The following is a 21,999-nucleotide window of genomic DNA, read 5'->3' as shown; positions in this document are numbered from 1 at the left end:
ATTCAGTCCTTCAGATCCCACCGGAGATTTATGTTGAAGTAGCTCTACAAAACTAACACAAAGTGATGCCCGCGTGCACTTCTGTGTAATGGCCCGATGAGGTCCATCCCCACCCGTTCAAATGGGACCTCCATTAACGGTAATGGACACAACGTCGCTTTTGGAGTGGCTATGGGATTAACTAACTGACACTCAGGACAAGATGCACACCACCTCTGTACTTCGCCCCAAATGCCCGGCCAATAGAATTGAGCCATTAACCTACTCAGTGTCTTATCAATACCCAGGTGACCAGCTATCAAATTATAATGAGCCGCCTGGAAAAGCATTTCCCGATAGTTCTTCGGTACCAACAACTGGGTGTTTTCCTCTCTGGTTTGAGAGTTACGATATAGCCTTTATCTTTAATAATAGAAAAATATGGGTGAGCTAGAGCGGTGCCAGGGCACACCCGGTGACCATCAATAGCCATCACTTAGTCAAAGGCAAAGCGTAAAATATCCTCCTGAGACTGCTCGAGTGGAAAATCCTCCTGGAGATGTATGCTGGAAGTCGGGGAAGCTCTCGCGAGAGCTTCTCCTGACCTCGCCTCTCCCTCAGCAGCGTCGGACAACCTTGCGTCTCCACTGAGCACATCACATGCCTCACAGATTCCTATTGGCTGTGATCGCTTCCCCATGTAACCTTTCATTATATTATTAAACCCTGACCAATCAGTACCCAATAAAAGGGGATGCGACAGGCGAGAGCTAACTGCAGCCTTTACTCTATGCCTTTTTCCCGTGTCGAATTTCCACTGGCACCACTGGGTAATCGTGAATATACCCATGCACACACCTTATTTATTTATTTATTTCTTTAGGATCCCCATTAGCAATACACAGTGTGCAGCTAATCTAGTTGACACCCACAATGCTTCCACCAATGCCTCGGGCTGAACCAAGCTTTGGTGAATCATGGTTTGCTTACACCCTCAATCCAGCAAAGCCTGGCGTGTACCCCCTTGAATCCTTACCGGTATCCGGTACATCCCCTCCTGACCAGGGGAGGGAGCTGGCGAGCCAGCAACCCGCACCACTTGCCCCACTTCCATCAGGGGACAGTTCCCGCGGAAATGGTCGGGCTGCCCAGAACACCAGCACTCCTGCCCAGGGGTCTGAGGAGGCCTCTGGGTGTCCGGTGCTGCAACCACGGAGACCGGGGGCTATGAGGGAACACAGAAGGGGTTGTGGGGAGACAGGGTATTGGGGAGAGAAAAGGCAGATTTCCCAGCTACCAACGAGGGTCCCCCTGGTGGTCTCCTCCTTGGTGTTGGGACCAGACCAGGGTTCCCTTGGGGCGGGGCCAGGAGCTGGAGAGCGATGTTGGAGGGCGCTGAGGTGATCCTCCGCCAGGGCAACGGTGGCGTCCAGCGACGTTAGTCTGTGGCTGCGCACCCAGTCGGCTGTGGCTGTCGGCAGCCTGAGCACAAACTGCTCGAGCGTCACCTGCTCAACAACCTCCACCACCGAGTGCACTGCTGGCTGGAGCCACTGGTTAGCGGTGTCCCGGAGCTGCTGAGCCAGAGCAAAGGGGCGGCCGGCATCCTCATATCTGAGAGGACGGTGGTCTGTCTCTCCTGCAACGCTGCTAGATGGCTTAGTGCTTGCCCCAGCGCCGATTCCATCACCCTCACTCCTTCCATCTTGTTCTTGTCTCTTCTCTCCCCTCGCACGGGCCACCACTGTAACAAGTTCGCAGTCCTTCTCCCCACAAACCACACAATTCTCCATGCTCAGACGCACATGGGTTTTATTGTGCTTCCAGTACGCACATACAAAAACCAAAACAAAACACACAATAAGGAAGGGGGAATTTGCACACACGTCGCTCCCATGTGCATCTCTCATTCCAGCACCCCGGTTTCACTGCAGACAGAGCATATAAACAATTAGCAATTAATTGTCATCACCCACACCTGGGTTGCAATGCCAGCAAAACTACTCCCTCTCTGCCCGCAGATGGCGGCCTAACCACACCACCCCTCCACAGTCATGTAATAATGTTGAAAAGAAAGGGCCACACTTTGCATAATCAGATTTTATTTTTGTCAAAACGTCTCAGCACAGAAGCGTTTTGGCGCAGTGCCTTCAAGGTTTAAATACCCACACCAATAGACACACCCTCATGATCAACCAATGATAATTCATCAAGTGTCATTCAAGGCAATGATTATCTCCACCCATAAATCCAATCTCATAATTGACCAATTATGTTGACACATACTTGACAGGCTATCACATAATAACATCAACAAAGATTATCAACATCATCAGATGGACAAGCAACAGGTTAGATTTATAAAAATAAAAAACGATGGATTTATAAAAACACGTAAGAGACAGGTCCTCATTCATACCATTAGGTGCAACCGTATTTAAAGTGAAGATATACCAGGCCTCCCTCTTCAAAAGGCAGTTCTCACGATCTCCGCCTCAGGGATACTGACTAACAACCTTCAGGCCCATGAACCTCAATGAGTTGGCTGCATGGCCTGCAGCATTAAAATGTCTGGTGACTGATGACCTTTCATCTTCTTTCTTAATGGCAAAACTAGAATTTGCGAACATAAATATGCCATTAAGAGAAAAGATGAAATGTCATCAGTCGCCAGACATTTTAATGCTGCAGGCCATGCAGCGAACTCATTGAGGTTCATGGGCCTGGAAGTCACCAGATACTTTTTTTTTTTTTTAACCATTCAAAGCACACAAAAACTGCCTGGGCCAGTGAAAAACAAACACTAAAACTGAAATAATATTTTTTAAAATTCTGAGTGAACTATCCCTTTAAGGACCAGGACAGTATAAATACACACAACTATTATGAGGCCAAATGCTACCTGACTTTACCTACCTGACACCTCAAATTTGAAAAACTGTTGTGAAAACCCATTCAGTCTTCCTGACTTCTGGTGAAGATCCATCAGTACTAACATTTCTCTCTAAATATGGAAGTTTTACCTTCATTTTCATTTTTCATCATTAGCCTTTGCATAAGGCATGAAACAGGATAAGTCATGTCAAGGAGAGCAGTGCATGGGCAGAATCAGTGTGGGGGTTTTCTCAGTCTCTCTCTCTCTTTACCTCTCTCTTTCTTTCTCTCTCACTCTCTCCCTCTCAAACATCCTGAAATGGAAGTTTCAGCTTGTGAAATTGATGTTTCTGCTAAAACTACTGCAGTCTGATTGGTTCCAACACATTATAACCTGTGTTGCATTCTTAATTGATGCAAATACTTTCCTCCATCTACATGAGATCACAAGGTATCAGAAGAAGCAGACGTTTTGTCTATTAACAAAAAGAACCCTGCATTCCGGAATGTCAGTCTGGTCAAATTCATGGTACCATGAGATTAAGAGCCAGACAGGCAAGACTCATGTTGAGGTGATTAGGAAATGCCCAGAATACTTCCCTGCAATCAACTGTAGTGGCTTCAATTAAAATTCCATTGGTTCTTTAAAAAAAAAAAAAAAGTCAGTCAACTCTGTAGATCAAGGTTAGAGATCAAAAATGACTAATTATTGTCAACATTCAACTTCCTATTTTTGTCAAAGATTAGCTGAACAATCTCATAAAGCAGCAAAGACAAATAATTTACCTTTATTTCCATCAGGAAACTGAACAGATGAAATAGCTTAGCCCTGGTTTTACCTTTCATCTTGTGACTCCAAGAAGGATTGCCCTAATAACAACAAAAGCTCTTTTTCATTTTTGCCTTCTTTTGCTTCACCAAAGGAAATCGAACAATAGTGGCAATGGTGAGGCTATTTATTTTTTAGAATTTGTTTTTCTATATAAATAGGGCCACCAGTTGGGTGTACTACAAAGCGAGATTATGGGGTTAGTGAGATAATTTAAGCTTTAACCCTGGGTTTTCCACATCACAAAACTGAGTAATTTTAAAGGGTAATTATGCCCTAGATCATTTTAAATTTTACCATTGTAAATATGTATTTCATTAGTTATCCTTCAGGGTTCCCCATAGGCACTCCAACAGCACAGTCAAGTGACTAATGATACAATTGAATTTCTAATTGAGACATTTAAAAAAAGATTTTTTTCATCTGTTCAGATTTGTCCTCTCTTTGGTCATGTTTCAGTTTAGGAGAATCTCCAGTTACCAGCCCACAAACTTCCAGTAAGTACTACATAAAGCAAATGAAACATTATGGTCAGGTAATGTTAACCAAATCTTTATTTTTATTACAAGAAATAAATTCCATTCAGTTTGGAAGAGTGGGAAAATTTGATTTTACATTTGAATAACATCAATATTATCACTAATGAAAGTATCCCTCCTGAGAACACCGGCAGGCTGTGCGCAGCTTGTTGAATGAGTCAAAGTAATTGAACGCAGTTATACTCTTACACATTAGCCTCCTTCACAGTTTCATAACTGCCTCTTCTGTGAAATGCTATGACCTCATGGCCAGTTCAACCCTATTCAAATAGCATTGGCAGGAAAATAGTTGCATATGGAAAGTCTTAATTAAAGTGGGTCATTTCTTAGATTTCAGGATTTTGTACATCAGTGTTGATGATAGTGCTGTTCAGAGCACATTTATATAAGGAAGTAATTGAATCAAATATAGTTTACCTGCATCAATTTAATGCTATTCACTGTGTAGTGCAAAAGGTACTGTGAGCAGGGGTTTTGGACTGACTAGTAATCTAAACACTAAAAAAGCTTTATATAAGTTTGTAAATTTGCACAATGGAGCCTTTATATCCCATGTTGTTTTCATGTACTGCATATCTATGCGGTACATGTATGTTTTTCCTTTTATAATGAGAGTTCACAACAAAGTTTGATATATTAACTACAAATGTCTAATTAACTGTGAACTGTGAACAGAGAACAAGATATGTCCAATATTGCTGCAGTTCTGAAGGAGTAACAAAAGAAATTAACAAAGCCAAGAAATTGGGACAACTAATAATTATTTATCAATAAATAGTGCATATATCTAAACATGCATATACAGTGAGCTCCATAATGTTTGGGACGAAGATTTTCTTGATTTGGCTCTGTACCCCATAATTTTATATGAGCAGATTCTGAGCTTTTATTAAAGGATATTGTAATACATTTTGGCTGCACCATGTTGTATGGACCTAAAATACATTAATTTCTTTCACCAACCTGCAGATACGTGAATCTCAAATATAATTATGGATGAAGTAACAGACAAAAAAGTGGTTTGAGTTCAAACTGAAAGTAATTTTTTGTCGTTATTGAAATAATTTGTTTGTAATGTAGATTGATGCCTGTGATTAATCCCAGTCCTGAAGTAAGAGCTATGCGAAAGATATTGGATATTGGATATGATTCCACCACATTTTTCCTCCATCCATCTTCATCTGGACAACTGTTCATCTTCTGCTCCGGTATAATTCTCCAGTAAAATCCTTCAAACACTCACACAGACATACACACATTCGGAAACTTTATTACCCTCTTCAGTGTAAACCAATTTAAAAGATTTTTTGTGTCATCTCTTGTTTTTCCCCTTCTTTCTCACTAACCTTCTCTCTGTCTCTGCCCCTTTTCTCTATCTCTCTCTGTTCCTCTTCATGTCTACCTCTCTCCTGCCCACCTCCTCAGAAGATTGGGTAAACCCCACCCACCTGCTCATAAAAGGACATTCCATGCTGCCTGTTGCCGTTCAGAGCTCTTTTCCAGAGTTCTCTCACAACAGTGGCTCATCCACTCCCATAGCCGCACGGACATGAAGGTAAGCACATGTTCTCCACACAATTTCAATGTCAATACTACGCTTATAAACATTAATATTACAATGCATTCAGTTCAATGTATGTGAAATGTGTTCTATCATAAATGACTGCTTTGATCTAAGTAATGACTGGATTATTCTTGGATTTTTTCTCATTTTAACATGTATGTGTCTGTGTGTACACACACTGTGTGCTTTAAAAATATGGAATCTTTTCAAGTATGCAATTCCTTGGCCAAAGTTTTCACTCAGAGAAAAGAGGTGTATGGAAGGATAAAATGTGCATGCTGTCACTCTAAGCTGGTTTCTGGTGTTTGTCCCTGCCTTAATTAAAATTAATTAAATAATTAAAATTATGTGGAAGTTACAAGAGGAATACTACACTGCTTGTTTAGAAGGACAAGAACATTGAGTTAATCAAGGTGTACTATATTTCCTGACGTTCTGATGGGACAGATATTTAGCCTGCGTCAATTTGGAGTCATTTCGATAGTTGCATAAAGATACAGAACTGTTTCTGTTTTGAACTGCGAGAGATGATATGATATAGCTTGACTGTGAATCACTTGCTAGGATAATAGCAGGATAATAGCCAAAGTTTCAAAAATAAAGAGAAAAAAACTTTGATTTTCATCAAATAAATGTTTGAGTGATCCAAGAGCAGAAGCTAAAATAAGGGCTCATTTTTGGAATTGTCGCTTAAGTTTCGCTTAATGTTTGTGTGTGGTGTGATTTTGTGCAATGATGTCCATATTTTAGACCAATTATGATAAAATGCTATGGGTTTTTGGGCTGTGTGTCAGATGCGTGTGAAAGCAGCAGGTTTTATTTTCCTTGACTGTAGTAAGAGCTTTTTGATGTTGTAGCTTTGCCAAGTTTTCTGGCATTTAAGGTGGCTTCCTTAACTTCCCAGTGGGATTAAGGGAACGGTGCTTTATCTTCAACGGGGGGGGCGGGGGGGGTGGATTCACAGGAGCATCCCTCATACCCCTCAGGAACATACTGTACCCCATGCCCCTCCTCACCATCCCAGCCTGCAGGAGGGGCGGGGGGGGGGGGGGATTGGGAAGGTAGCTGGGTTGGCACTCTCTTCTCCACAGTGCTCTCTCCCTTGGAAGGTGCAAGAAAATCAAAATCCCAGCCCCCCCAGAGTGGTCTCCCCCAGGCCTGCAGCTCTTTGTAGGGAAAGTCAATTTCCTGTGGAATTCTGCAGCTAAGCAGGAACATGTGCACAGTGTGAAACCAGGAACCCCGGACCTGGTCTGGGGTGCAGAGATACGGCAAGACATTGCCAAAATGTTCAATCCCTCAAGGAGGGGCTCCTGGCATTCTGCGAGGATGGGAGGAGGACTGGCTGGCTTAGAGGAGTGTACAGAGCAAAACAATTTCAATTCTGTTATGGAGGGGAGACTATTCACAAGCAGGCAATGAAAATGTCACTGCGAGTCTGAATGGTATTGTATGCAAGGTATTAGTTCAACAGAACACAGCTTCACCTTCTGTCAAGGTTAGATTGACCAAAATGTAATAAACTGCAATATACTGAGAATATATGGACATTTTTGAAAATGTATATATGATAACTATTTTTCCAATTTCACTAGCAGATGGCTTGAAGATTTCATATATGCTGAAATTGTTGAGGACTGGATAGTGATTTACAGCACATAATATGCAAATGTTATTTGTCAGTGAAGAATTTGTTATACTAAATGGTGTGTATTTCACAACACATTCTCAGATAGATGGCTGACAATCAACAGACAGAGTCCCTATCAGAGGCCAAATTAAACACAGCCATGAAATATTCCGTTTATTTAGAAAAGAATGTGGTCATAAAGTGTCTCGTACTCAATGTCCCAACAGTTTAATCAGTAATCAAGAGACAGTTTGCCAGTTTGTGAAAAAATGGGCAGTAAAAGCAGACATGGGCTGAAGGTTGGAATGGAGAAAAGGAAATACTGGCCCTCACTGGCTTGTCTTAGACAGCAGTATTTTGTGGTTTGGTGTGATTCCACTTGCAACAGACACACTCAGTGGGTTTACATGATGTTTGAAAAAGTCGATTTATTTTTTTAGTCTGGCTAAAACTGGACTTCATGTAAACATTAGTCGTAGTAGTCTGACTGAAATCGTACAAAGTCGATTTTTTCAGAGTCGGACTAACATACCTAGATAATGCGGTTAGGGGTCGATTTACTACGGCATATATACGCTTCAATAGGCCAAAAATTGGCCTAGGAGTTCTACGCATGTTCCGTAATTTACATAACTATACACTCACTGTGGCCAAATGGAATCGATAACGTTTCAGAAAATATATAACTTTAAAAGATTTAATTCAATCTTCTACTGGGACTTTTGCCGTTTATTGAGGGTGTGACAGAAAATTTCGGTGCCGCTGACTATAATCGAATGTTTTTTTTACATTTACCGTTTGATTGAGCAAGTACCATTCAAAGTACATTTTTATGGGATAGTGCTGTCCGATTGTGCTAGCTACTTCACATTAACCTTGTATGGCAATCAGTAAAGGCTAACAGCACAGTACCACTTAATTATTGTCACTTCTATCACCACTTTAATGAACCAAAAAAAGGCGACAAACGACCTTTTCTGTGAGAAATGCATTGTCGAGCTCACGCGCATACACTGCTGGCAACATTCTAAAGCTCTGTTATGCCCTTCCTAGTATCATGGCAAAAAAAACACATTTCTGGACGGACAAGGAGACCAACTTCATGCTATCGTAAATAAGGGAGTTTAATATCCTAAAATACATGGATGGAAGAAAAAACGCGGAATGCAAACTATTCTAAAAAGTGTGACAAAATTGGAGGAAGCAGGATTTATAAGAAGCCTTCATTAGACACACCTCGGTCAATAAATCGATTCTTTCCGAGTCATGTATATTGGGACAACTAATCCAATTAAATCTCATCTTTGGCCAAATATTTCAACTGTGCATGTAAACGCACTGATTGGGTCCAGTTTAATGATTAGATCTGTACCTAGCAGCTTTATCTTAATGAAACCAGCATGCTTTCTGTAAAACACCAATCAGAAGGTGTGATGAGCTCAGTCCTAGTATACATTTCTCAAGTCCCCAGTGGATGATGACCACAAATTTTTGTACGATCACTGTGTCTGATCATGTCAGTGCACAGAGACAGAGAAGTAGGAAGAGATAATGAGACAGACAGGAAAAATAAGGCATACAGAGACATTAACATAGAAAGAGTAAGAGACTGAAAGAGATGAACTGTCAGGTCTCAGTTTAATATAGTACTTTGTTTTCCCTTCACATTAGCTGGAAATATCAAAATCTCCTCTACTATTTTCACAATGCTGAATTGCTAAATGAATTTCAGTCTCCTTTTGGGTTCCAAATCTCATTTGTCACTGAAATAAAAATAATTGATTATCATATGCTGTTACCTTCAATTAGAGATTTTTTGGGGGTATGTTTTCAGCCCAGGCATATTTTCCACAACACAGTTCATTGTGAATTTTTCATAACATACTCCAGTGCATGGGAAATGCTCTTGTTCCTTTCATATATATATAGAACATTTTGGAAAAGTCAGCTTTCTCGCTCTCTTGTCGCTCTCTGCTCTTAGATTGCTTAATTGGTGATTGGCAGTGGGATGAGCTACACCTGTTCCAAATAGACTGCACCTGATAGACTCTAGTATATATACTACAGCCCTGTGATCCTTCTGGAGTCCTCTACACAGACGGGCCTGGAGGATCACCCCATTTGATTGCTACCTAGTATTTATTACCATTGTATTAATTCATTCATTCATTGTTGTACTGCTACGTGGTGATACGTGGATGCTTGTATTTATCTTCAAGTGCATTGTGAAACTTGTCTATTAATTCTGGATTAAATCATTATTGTTGAATCTCTTGTTCGACTCCATTTTATGTTGTGGTTTGCCTGTGGCTAGCCGTAACATAATTGGGGGCTCGTCCGGGATTTAAACCTGGGTCTTTATTCTATACCCCTGGATATTTGGATTTGGTATTTGGTAGTAGGCTAGTCTAGAGAATTAGTTGCATGTTCACACCGTTCTGGTATGTGATTGCCCTCCCTCACTTCGGTTAACGTTCACTGAATTAAATCACTTGCCTGTATGTAACATTAAAATGTGGCTAACTTATCTAAACTTTGCTAAATTGGCTAGCAAAGTCAATGTTAATACACTCACCTTTATATGTGTTCTTAGATTTGTGTTTGACGTCTTTGCAGCAGAAAGTGTATTTACTCTCGGCTTGCATAGCTCACAAAGGTAGGTGCTGTCGGTGGAGCTAGTCAATGTCACGTATTTGCTTAAGTATGGCCATGGTGATTCTTCCTCAGGCTGAGATTTGGGAGGCTTATCCATGATGATGCTGTCTCTGTGTGAGCAACGCCCGCCCTTTTGCACATGCACTACACAAAGGTCAAGTGTGTTGTGGTGGCTGCCTGACGAATGCACTGCCTGTGCATGCCTTCACAGCGGTCAGGATGAATGAAAAACAGGGCGGGGCTGGTCAAAGGGGGTTCAATTACAGTAGAAAAGCAATGGTAAAATAAAAATTAAAAATCATTCCTTTCCTTTTATGGCCCATATTTGTTTGTAGTTTCAGTAGTTAACTACACAAAAAATGGCTAAAGTAATTTAACTACTTGAATCACTATGCAAATATGAATGTAGTTGAACTACCAGCAAGCTACTGTAAAATGTAGTTAAACTACTAGTTTAATTACATGTAGTTCAGTACTCCCCAACACTGTATATATATATATATATATATATGGGGTGTGTACCCACTGGAATAATGAACCCTAAACAGATAATGATTTTACCTAAACATAAAAATCTTTTATTTTTTATTTTTGAATGTTTGCACTCGGTTGAAGTGGAAACCAGTGACTTCCGTTGTCTGATGCCTGGCCATGGGCAGTAACCACCTGCCCTGTTGTACTCCATAGTGGGGCTATATCTCTGAACTCACTACGGGTAAAGAGTTGGCTTGGAGCTCATTTTAATCAGAAGGACAGCTCCGTTTCTACAAAGAAATGAAAAACTCAGGGTGGAATTCTGCTTTCAGTTTATACCCATAAATAAAAAAATAAAATAACAATACCTTCACTTAGGAAGGGTTCAACAATCAATATTTGGTGGAGTAACCCAATTCTTCTTTAGAAAAATATGGGGTGGATGGGACGGTCTCTTATTTTTTTCTAGAGCCATATGTGCATATATATATATATATATATATACCAACATAAAATGTCTTAGTATGGTGTTGGGAAACTATGAGCCACCAGAACAGCTTCAGTGCACCTTTGCATAGATTATACAAGTCTCTGAAACTCTTCTGGAGGGATGGAACACTATTCTTCCAATAGATATTCCCTCATTTGATGTATTGATACATCTCTGTAGACCAGTGCCTATGGGTTTTGTACCACTGAACTCTTAAATGTGCATTCGTCTTTGTAATGAGGGGTTTATGCACTGCAATATTACAATACTATTCCTCTCTATGTAGTTGTTGATGGACTTCTTGCTGACACAGTCTGATCACATCCTGCATTGGCATTCTCAGTCACCTGAGGAAGAGTTGCCCTTCTGTTTTTCCTCACCTATTGCACTAATGCACAAGCATCACGGTCATTTAATGTGCATTTCCATTACAATTTCCAACCCTATTTACTGATCTCTTTCCCATAGATCTAAATACAGATGTAACTTTAGCCACTGTTTCCTATTGAAATACTAGCTTGTTCAGCAGTCTTTATGGTTGGAGCTTCTGCCATCCCTGCCCCAATAATGAACCTTCTTTCAAAGTCACTTAGATCTTTATCTCTTGCCATCGTGATCCATAATCGAGCCCTGCTCAGCATTTTTATACATGCCACAGAGCATGATAGAATGTTAATTGCTTAATTGTATCATGCAGAACACCTGTACGAAGACATTTGCATTCATTTTCAGTTTCTCCAGTCATTTATTCAAGATTTTCTTTTAATTTGTCACCTGTCTGTGTATATATATATATATATATATATATATTGCATATTTTTGTATGTAGTGTAAGTGAAGTATAAGTGCAGATATTTCCTGATATTCCAGAAGAGTTAACCCTCTGCTGTACTTTTATTTATTTTTATGATATTTGAACTCTTAATCAAATAAAAAAAACTAAAACTAAACACATTTCAGTACTAAATCTAGCTTTAGTCTTTAGTGTACTCAAACCAGACAGCACCTTGACACTTGACTCTGGCCCCACGACCCTTGACCTCACCTAATAAGATATTGCTGGTTGCTATCAGTTTATTTTTAGCTACAGCTCCAGATGAGGAATTTGCAAGGGTTGCATTCTTTTTTGCAAATTTCCCTTTCCAACAATGGCTAACCGACAGGTGGGTGGGTGTGCGAACACCCTGAGAACCTCAAATAGTGCATACCTCTCCAGGCTGCCCCGCCAGGCTGACACAGGGTGTCCCGGGTCAGAGGGATGGGGGTAGGCGTAATCCGCACGGCTGCTCCTTTATCCTCAGAATTATCTGTGTTGTTTCCTCATGTTTGTATGTGTTTGTGCCCCCTCCTTTACTGCAAACTGTTTACCTGTGGGACGTGATGAAAAGAAAGAAAAGTAAAGTAAAGGAGAAAAGAAAGAATGCAAGCTCTCTTGACTGGCCAGTAAATCATCAAAATGGCAAACACTGTGGTGAGTTTGGAGTTGCACAGCTGTGTCGCCCTGCTGTTCTGGGCCTTTGCCCAGTGCCCTTAGAATGCCCTTGTCGTAACATGAACAGCCTGCATTTGGAAGATTTAATAATGTTTATTTCATGAGGTCTACTCCATGAGAATGTGTTGACGGCAACGCTGACTTACATATTTTTCCAGAAGCTGCAATATTGTTGGAGCTACAGATTACATTGGGTAGGCATCTGATCATGTTTAGCAACCCTTGACCGTGGACTTTTTGAGGATAAGTCCTCTCTTCGCTGAAGGAAATGGAAGATACATTTTTAATAGTTCTGAGGTTCAGTTTTGGACCTCTCTCAAGGTGTTTTCCTGTTCAGAGAAAAAGAGACTGATCTGGGAAGGAGACGGGAGGGTTATTGTGACACAAGTCAAGTTGTGTCAATGCGAATTAAGCATTATGCTTGTGTAACACATTACAAGGTTTTCCCCCAATCCCCCATTTCAGCAAGCCCAGATACTGAATGATAAGCCACACCTTGTTGAAAAACTTTCACAAACTCTATATTAATTCTATCACAAACCAAAGGCATGTGAAGATTATTCCAAATGTTCCTCCATGAATGACTGCATTTTGTCATTACAAAATAGGCATGTTACAATTTCACTTTCCTATATACAACCAAAATTTGTATTAGTAGTTATGTTTCATATCACCGCATTGTTACCATGTGAGACCGCATTTCCCCTAATTCATTTTTTGGGAATTCCCATTTTTACATTTAATGAAATTATTACCTGAAAAAATTATATAGGAAACACTGTTCATGAAAATATGCATACAGTTGTTATCACGCAGACTTTTGGTGGGGAGAGCAGGATGGGAGGGATAATATTCCTAATCAAACCACAACAATCTTGCTTTTTGGCAAAAGTCTACTTTTAAAAAATGTGGAGATGGGAAAAACAAATTCTTATGCCCTTCAGTATTATTTAACAAACAGTTTGGCTTTGGGTCAGGTTTGACTAGTTTTCCCAGACATCAGATACTCTGCCTAATAGGAAAATTATGCATCTCAGGCACTTTCACCATAAAGACAAAATTCTGGCTCAAATTTAGCCACAGTTCCTGGATACTATAAGGAGGAAACAGGAATGATGGATGGAAGAAGAAGTCTTCAAGAACAGCACAGCATAAAGACAGCCAGCGATCATCTGGGTTTTGTGTCTATATACACAGCTTCCTGTCTCTCAGTGGCACATAAACACATACATGAACATGTTTATTATGGTTGCAGCTATTTAAGCAGCAATCTGTGAGACTGTTGCACTTTGTGATTAAAGTGAGTGCATGGGGTTATGTACTTCCTCAAACCTGTAATTTCTTCAGTGTAGCTGTCTGTGAAGTAAATTTTTTCTTTGGTGTTTTGCGTACTTGGCGTGCTGTGGGATCTGGACATGTGAAAAGAATTCTGGGAATGAGATGAGGACAAATTATGCTTTTTTTCTAACAGCACACTGCAGTGGCAGAGGCAAAATACTGTAGACTCTTCTTCCTACCAAGCACAGTGAATCTTTTAAACAGCTCATTAAGAGAAAAAGTGGTAGAGCTATATGAGCTGTCTAACCGTTAATGTCTTTATATGGTATTTATATGGTATATTTTATGGCTTTAATATGTACATGTATATTGTCTTTTTGCCTGCATTGTGGGTTTTTAAATCTTCTACAGTGTTTATTGCTTTCATTCTCATAAGCAAAAAAAAAAAGTTTATTATAAAATAATTTGAATCTGAATCAGAATGGATTGTGAATACTGGCAGTGTGGTGGTCCTTTGGTCAGTTGAATTCCTAGACTGTGTCCTAAATAATAATAATAATAATAATAATAATTTCTTGTTTAACTAGACAAACACTTTGACTTATAGAATCTCCTTTACAAGAGAGATGTGACCAAGAGGGCAGCTAAGTCAACATTATGTACAATGACCGACTGGTGATACACAACTATTTAAAATAATATAAATAATTAATAAACAATTAAATTCTTTTGTAAAGCTTCATTAATTCCAGATTTAGATCATGTCAGTAAAATTGGATAAACCACTCTCCTGGGGGTCAGAAAAGAGGAGTGGGTTATCCAGAGACTGAACTCAGATATGCAAAGGGTCATGGAATCAGAGAGTGATTGGAGGGCTGTGAAATCTTGAAACTAGGTCAGGAGATGCCACCAGTATGTCATCCCAAATGTGATGCAGCTGACTGCTGCTATGCTTGTTCCCTCACGCTAAAGTTCGCTAGCTTTAACTCCCTTGTGGAAAATAAAGAAAGATGTCGCTGGGCCCAGGTGAGGATGTGGGAGGTGGGAGGTGAGAGGTGGGACTTTCCTTCAAATGTCTAATCCCAAATAAACAGAAACAGAAGCAGTGTGTGTGTGTGTGTGTGTGTGTGTGTGTGTGTTTGAGGATGTATGCACGCGTGTACAAGCATCATAGGTGGGCTTGTAGATTAGCAGTCATCTCTCCCTAAGGTAAGATGGCCAGCATGTAGCCAGGTGTGTTCTTGATACTCTGAGAGACGTTAATACATCCATCAGCATCAGGTTCTCATTGAGAGATCTATAAAGGTGGGGGGTTTTCTCCCAGCATACAGTTCAGTGGTGATGTTATTGCCAAAAGAGCGATGGCAGGAAACCAGATGCAGGTGTACTTCCGTGGATAGGTGAGAGAGATTTTGACATCCATTGGTAGGGACCCTTCTTTCTTTCACTCCAGTTTTATAGGGAGTCACTTAGATTGTTCTTCACAAGTTAAATGAGTTTTTATTTTTCTAGTGGAACCAGACAGAGCAGCATTCCTCAGCAATGAACAACAATGGTGGTAATACGAAATGGTTCATTCCAAATTTATGTTGCATATAATGTAACATACTTGTGAGTGTGAAGAGTTTCTTTGTCATGTTAATAAATCATCTTTGTTATAACATTAATTTGGATTTGGAGATATTTCCAGTACTGCCCTGTATTTTAACAGATTAGATTTACATGATACATATGGAGGATTTGTGTATTGCTTTCTTAATCAATCCAAATTTAACTGGGGCCCAGGGCTTCCATGAAAAAAAGATGTCCATCTCAGATTCACCTTGATAAATAAAGGATGAAAAATCAAATTGGTGTAAGATAAAAGCAAGAACTATGAAATTGGCAATAAAATGTGAACAAATAAATAGCAATGATCTGTAGAGACCACAATAGATTACCTGTGCTAGACAACATAAAATCTGAATTCTAGAAAGTCTCTACAAAAAATAACCACTTCAGTTACCCATCTTAAATTTATTTTTGTAGAACATGGCCCACAATTGCACAAAATCATGGAGTTTTCATTTCTGGAGCCAGCACAACCAGAATTTCATTAAGACAGTGTACCTGCCAAATGTGGAAGGTACAAGTGGACATTTAATTTTTATTGTCTCTCTCTCTCTCTCGCTCAGACATATCAAATATCAGCAAGGAAATTTACATAATTATTACCTTTCTGGGATGGAGTATACCAGTTAGCAAGCATACAGTCAGTGCGTTTACATGCACAGTTGAAATCGATCTATATTAATAGCTCGATTTGGCCAAAGAGGAGATTTAATTGGATTATTGTCGTTGTCCCAATATACATGACTCGGAAAGAATCAACTTATTGACCGGAGGTGTGTCTGATGAAGGCTTCTTATAAATCCTGCTTCCACTAATTTTGTTGCAACTTTTTTGAATAGTTCGCTATTCCGCATTTTTCTTCCATCCAGGTATTTTAGAATATTTAGATCCCTTATTTACAATAGCATGAAGTTGGTCTCCTTGTCCGTCCAGAAATGTGTTTTTTTTGCCATGATACTAGGAAGGGCATAACAGAGCTTTAGAATGTTGCCAGCAGTGTATGCGCGTGAGCTCGACAATGCATTTCTCACAGAAAAGGTCGTTTGTCGCCTTTTTTTGGTTCATTAAAGTGGTGATAGAAGTGACAATAATTAAGTGTTACTGTGCTGTTAGCCTTTATTGATCACCGTACAAGGTTAATGTGAAGTAGCTAGCACAATCGAACAGCACTATCCCATAGAAATGTACTTTGAATGGTAGGCTACTTGCTCAATCGAACGGTAAATGTGAAAAACATTCGATTATAGCCAGCGGCACCAAAATTTTCTGTCACACCCTCAATAAACGGCAAAAGTCCCAGTGGAAGATTTAATTAAATCTTTTAAAGTTATATATTTTCTGAAACGTTATCGATTCTGCTTGGCCACAGTAGTTGATATGTAAATTACGGAACATTCGCAGAATGTGTAGGCCAATTTCTGGCCTATTGAAGCATATACATGCCGTAGTAAATCGACCCCCAACCACATTATCTAGGTATGTTCGTCCGACTTTGAAAAATTTGAATTAGTCCGATTTCAGTCAGACTACAATGTTCACATGATTTTTAAAAGTCCAGTTTTAGCCAGACTAATACAATAAATCGACTTTTTCAAACATCATGTAAACCCACTGTGTGTCTAGCAGCCCTTCATCAGCACTGTTTTGCAAATCAGCATTACAGTAGTCCACTGGAAGACAGGACCACTGTAGTGCTGCTACAGGATCAGCTGTTAAGAGAAAGTGAATGGTCCTCCTGCTAGAGGACCATTGATGTGCTAATTTTCAAATCAAATCAAATCAAATCAATTTTCAAAATGCTGATAGACCAACAACCCCCATATAATTCCAAGTTGTGGGGTTGCTGGGGCATTGGCCTTTGAAAATGGCTTTGTCAAAAATCATGTGGTAGGATATGCTTCTACTGCCAACCTGTTTCTCTTCCCTCTTTTCAACATGTCTCTGCGGTTCAGTCAACCGCAGAGAAAGGCTTCTCCATTATCATGGTTACCTCTGCATTCCTGTCCCTGGAATGATCCACTATACTACTCAAAATCTTCACCATTAAAGTCAATCACCAAAAGGTCTTTTTTCAGTGTTTTAAAAGACCTTGAGTATATTGTGGGCATTTAGCTAAGTTCAAAAACTTACTTGTAAGGGAATGACAGGCTGGTCTTTAACACGCCTTTGAGAACAGTTTGGTTTGTTTACTAAGAGTCAAATATCCATCTGGAAAAGGTTAGAACATGCAGAGGAGAGATGACTTTGTAGCATTTGATTATTTTAGAATCTGTCGGAGACTGAGTGATAAAAGATGTGCGGCTCCAAACCCACAGACCCTGCTGTGGTTATACTGTAAATGCTGCTGAAAAAAAAATGTTTGGTAGAGGAGTTTCTGGCCCAGATCTCTCTTATTTTCTTGTGGCACTGTTATGCTGAGTGTGCAAATATTTATGTCCTATATAAATGCTTTTTTAGCATTTGTAGCTCAGTGCACAGAGGATTATTCTTGTGCATTTCTTAAAATGACACAGAATTTTACATTAAACATTTTGTGGTATACAATAATAAATTACATGTATTACACACAATTTGTGGAATGGAATAGGCTGGTAAATTTGTATGGCAGGGCAGTATGAAAAAGAGGGAGGATGATCATGGTCACATGTTCAGGTATCAGAGAGGCATGTGAGAAACTGGTCTGGCTCCAGTCTGCCCTGTCTGTACAGGCAATTATATTCAATATCCACTGCAGACTCTGTGGCACAACGTGAGGATTTTACTGTAGACCTGTGAATTTGATAAACAAACATGGGCAGTGGGAGCAGGAAAGGGTTCTCTGGGATCAGAGAGCAGAGCACACCGCACAAGCGTCTATTTAGGACATTCTCATATGGACACTCTATATGTCTATGTGTGAGTAACCACTGTGTGAGAGCACATGTGAGTGTCCCACGTGTTTACTGTAGAGTTTCTGTTCGTAGCTGTGTGAAGCTGGCAATTAACATGAAGAAGCAGTAGGCTAACTCACACATCAGTTGCTTGTCAACCTTTTGTGCTGGTTCCTGCCATGTTAACAATAATTTGTGCTTGTTTGGATGAGATATGTTTTTTAATACACAGACATTGCATAAATGAATGGAAATTATTCTGTCATTTTTAATGGTGTGGGGCCACAGGCTCCAATATTACATAATTGATACTACTCACTAATAGGGATGGGTATCAAGAGCCAGTATTTAATTAGTACTGATTTGTGATTTGACAGAACCAAAATACCAATAAGGTCCTGGACAAATGGTGCTGCTATTCGTATTTACATTGCATAATTCATTCATTACATTCACTTTAATTCGTTCAAACATGGGTGAAACCTGTAAAGAAATTTTTATTGTAACTAGAAATACCGCCTCACGGTTGTATGCCTCCGCCAACCAGTAGCCAGTTTGGATATAAAATGTCATCACTTCATCTTTTTATCCTATTGGACATTTGTGTGAACCTTTGTCAATTAGCGTATAAATTCTTGAGTTATGGCTAAAAACGTGTTTTGTGAGGTCACAGTGACCTTGACCTTTGACCACCAAAATCTAATCAGTTCATCCTTGAGTCTAAGTGGACGTGTGTGCCAAATGTGAAGAAATTCCCTCAAGGCAAAAACTCGTTTTTTTTCTTCTTTCTTTTTTTCAGAATCAGAATCGTCTTTATTTGCCAAGTATGTTTACACATGCAAGGAATTTGACTCCGGTTTAGTGGCTCTCAATGTCCTTACACAAACGAAAAAGAGTAACAACACAACAATCTTCAGACATACACAGGAATGACTATATACAGGATACAAATAGTGCAAAGAAGTGGAGTGCAATGAGTGAAGAGATAAATATTAAATGGTAACAAAAAGAAAAATGACGTTACTGTACATAACCACCAACTATATGTATATAAAGTATGTACAGCCTGTTCAGATATACAATAGTGAGTGAAATGTATTGCGCATTTTGTTTTTTAGACTAAAATAAGTATATATAATGTATAGGTACAGTGGGTATTATAGTGTTCCAGGGTTATTGCACAGTGCCACAGTGAGCTAACTGTGTGACGGCGAGGGGGAAGAAACTGTTCCTGTGTCTGGTGGTTTTGGTGTACAGTGTTCTGTAGCGCCTACCAGAGGGGAGAAGTTGGAACAGGTTATGTCCAGGATGTGAGGGGTCTGCAGTGATTTTCCCTGCCCGTTTCCTGACTCTGGAGGTGTACAGATCCTGGATGGTGGGCAGGTCGGCATCGATAATCTTTTCCCTCAAGGCAAAAACGTGTTTTGTGAGGTCACAGTGACCTTGACCTTTGACCACCAAAATCTAATCAGTTCATCCTTGAGCCAAAGTGGACGTTTGTGCCAAATTTGAAGAAATTCCCTCAAGGCATTCCTGAGAATCGCGTTCACGAGAATCGGGATGGACGGATGGATGGAAGGACAGACGGATGGATGGACAACCCGAAAACATAATGCCTCCGGCCATGGCTGTACCGTGGAGGCATAAAAATAAATATTTCTATAAAAAGATTCCAATTTTAAAACCTGGTAGCCCATGTTACAAATCCTGTAGTAAGTTTGTTTACATTTGTCTCTGTTGCATGTATGTTGTTCTTCTGGTTCCGGTTACTCTGTTTGGAAAAAGCCGCCATCTGCCATGTGGTGGTGACTAGCTCTTTGTGTGTTGTGGATAGTAATTGCTTCATTTGGTTGTTTGATTCCAATTACCATCTAGCCTTTCTGGATTGTTTGTCCCATGATTTTGTTTGTTTGACCCTTAGCTTGTTGTATTTGATTCCGATTCTTGCCTAGCACCTCTGCTTTGTATGCTGACTGGATTTTATGTTTGACCATTCATTCGTTCTTGACCTTGACTCTTGTTTTGCCCTCTGCTCACTGTGTAGTGACTCTGGTTAGTTAGTGTGTTCCCAGCTGGACAACCAATCCTTCCATCGGGACATGACCTTGTTATTTTGCTTTGTTATTTTTCTTATTATTTTTGAAGGTACTCTGGGTGGAGTTTTAACTCTTTGTTGTGGGTACGATATTCAGACTTTTGATTTCAGACAGCCTACAAATTGTCCAAAGCTCAGGATTCAAAGCTGCCCCGTGCCCAGAATCCTTCGAAGGTTAGCCAGTTTTCAGTTAGATTTGGATAGGCAGATGGGGACCAGAGTTACTGGTCAGTTTGCCATAGTATTTCTGTAACCTATTCCCCACTCACTTCCCTTAACCTACATCCTGTTAAGGTCTGACCATAACCCAGGTCATGCCAGCCTATGATCAGGGGTGAACAGTAACAAAGTACATTTACTTGAGTACAGTACTTAAGTACATTTTTCGAGTATCTGTACTTTACTTGAGTATTTATTTTTTTGGAAACTTATGACTTTTACTCCACTACATTTGAAAGATAAATATTGTACTTTTGACTCCACTACATTTCTATGAAGGTTGTCGTTACTCGTTACTTTGAAGCATAGCTTTGAAATCAACAGTTGAATATTTTTTTTATTTTCTAAAATGCGATTGGCCACACGCTGTGTTACTCACAGGAGAAAAACCAACCACAGTAGCCTACTCCTAATACGCTATCGGTCAAGTTCAATGTGCTTGCTTGTTGCACCAGTGGTTGAACAGTTCAATTTGAACTTGGCGGCGGTAATTATGCCGACGGCAGAAGACAAGGATGATTCTACGCCACCAGAGCACCCATGGCTATCTCAAGTCCATGTTTGAGATTTGTGAGATTCAAAAAGATTCATATTGTTTTAAACGTTTCCTCTGCTTACTGCGCACGAACTACATCGCTACATTCAAAAACTCGCCGTCCAACCTGAAAAAGCATGTCGAGGTATGTAAACGTTAGCTAACGGTAGCCCGTTTGCTAATTATGAAGTTGTCTGAGCTTGTAGTGGTTGCAGTTTTTATGCTAGGATTGGTCAGATGAAATTTTATGGAATTTGAGCGAAGGGTCATCCAACTGTTTCACATTTCAGGCAATGCTATCTATCATCAGGGGTTAAATTGGGGGTGGACGCGGGTGGACGGCATCCACCCACCTTTGGTAAATAAATAAATAATTTTGACCGGCAGTTTTACAAATAACTATGACAATCCAGTCCATTTAGGCTCCAGTCCATGTGTTCCCTCTAGCCAGTTACTCGCTCAACCAATCAAAAATCCGAAGAAAAAAACTCAGGAGGAACAGTCGTTTATATAGACAACACAGAAAGAAAAATATCGTTGATTGTCTTGATTGATTGGAAGCGGACGCGGTAGGTAGTTTCATTAGGCTAACATGTAATTTCATCTATGCAACATTTTAAAGAGAGGTGAATAAACAGCCCCCACGAACGCCGGCTATTATTAACGGCAACTTTGATTGCTTAAGCAAAATCAGCAGCTTGCTGGTCAGCAGCTAAGATAGGATTGAATATTTCCCACATACATAACGTTTTATTCAGCAGCGACTGGTGAGCTGAAAATTGGTGGGGCGCAAGACTTTACTTTAAACTAATCATTGATCTCAACCTGTTTTAATTAGTAATTTTCCTTTATAATCAAGCGTGCC

General features: G+C 40.0%; 1 protein-coding gene across 1 annotated transcript in view; it reads left to right on the top strand.

Moving 5' to 3' along the window:
• The first annotated feature begins 3,541 nt into the window (after nt 1-3,541).
• col8a1a (collagen, type VIII, alpha 1a) overlaps nt 3,542-21,999 on the top strand; it is a 70,895-nt gene continuing 52,437 nt past the window's right edge. Inside the window, exons 1-3 of the mRNA XM_064329875.1 lie at nt 3,542-3,799; nt 4,142-4,179; nt 5,647-5,776. Of these exons, the coding sequence (XP_064185945.1) occupies nt 3,797-3,799; nt 4,142-4,179; nt 5,647-5,776 (171 nt within the window). The 5' untranslated portion in view covers nt 3,542-3,796. The remainder of the gene's footprint in view (nt 3,800-4,141; nt 4,180-5,646; nt 5,777-21,999) is intronic.

Source organism: Anguilla rostrata, chromosome 3 (assembly GCF_018555375.3).
Source record: "Anguilla rostrata isolate EN2019 chromosome 3, ASM1855537v3, whole genome shotgun sequence".
Lineage (NCBI taxonomy): Eukaryota > Metazoa > Chordata > Actinopteri > Anguilliformes > Anguillidae > Anguilla > Anguilla rostrata.
This window is presented reverse-complemented; position numbering and strand designations above follow the sequence as displayed.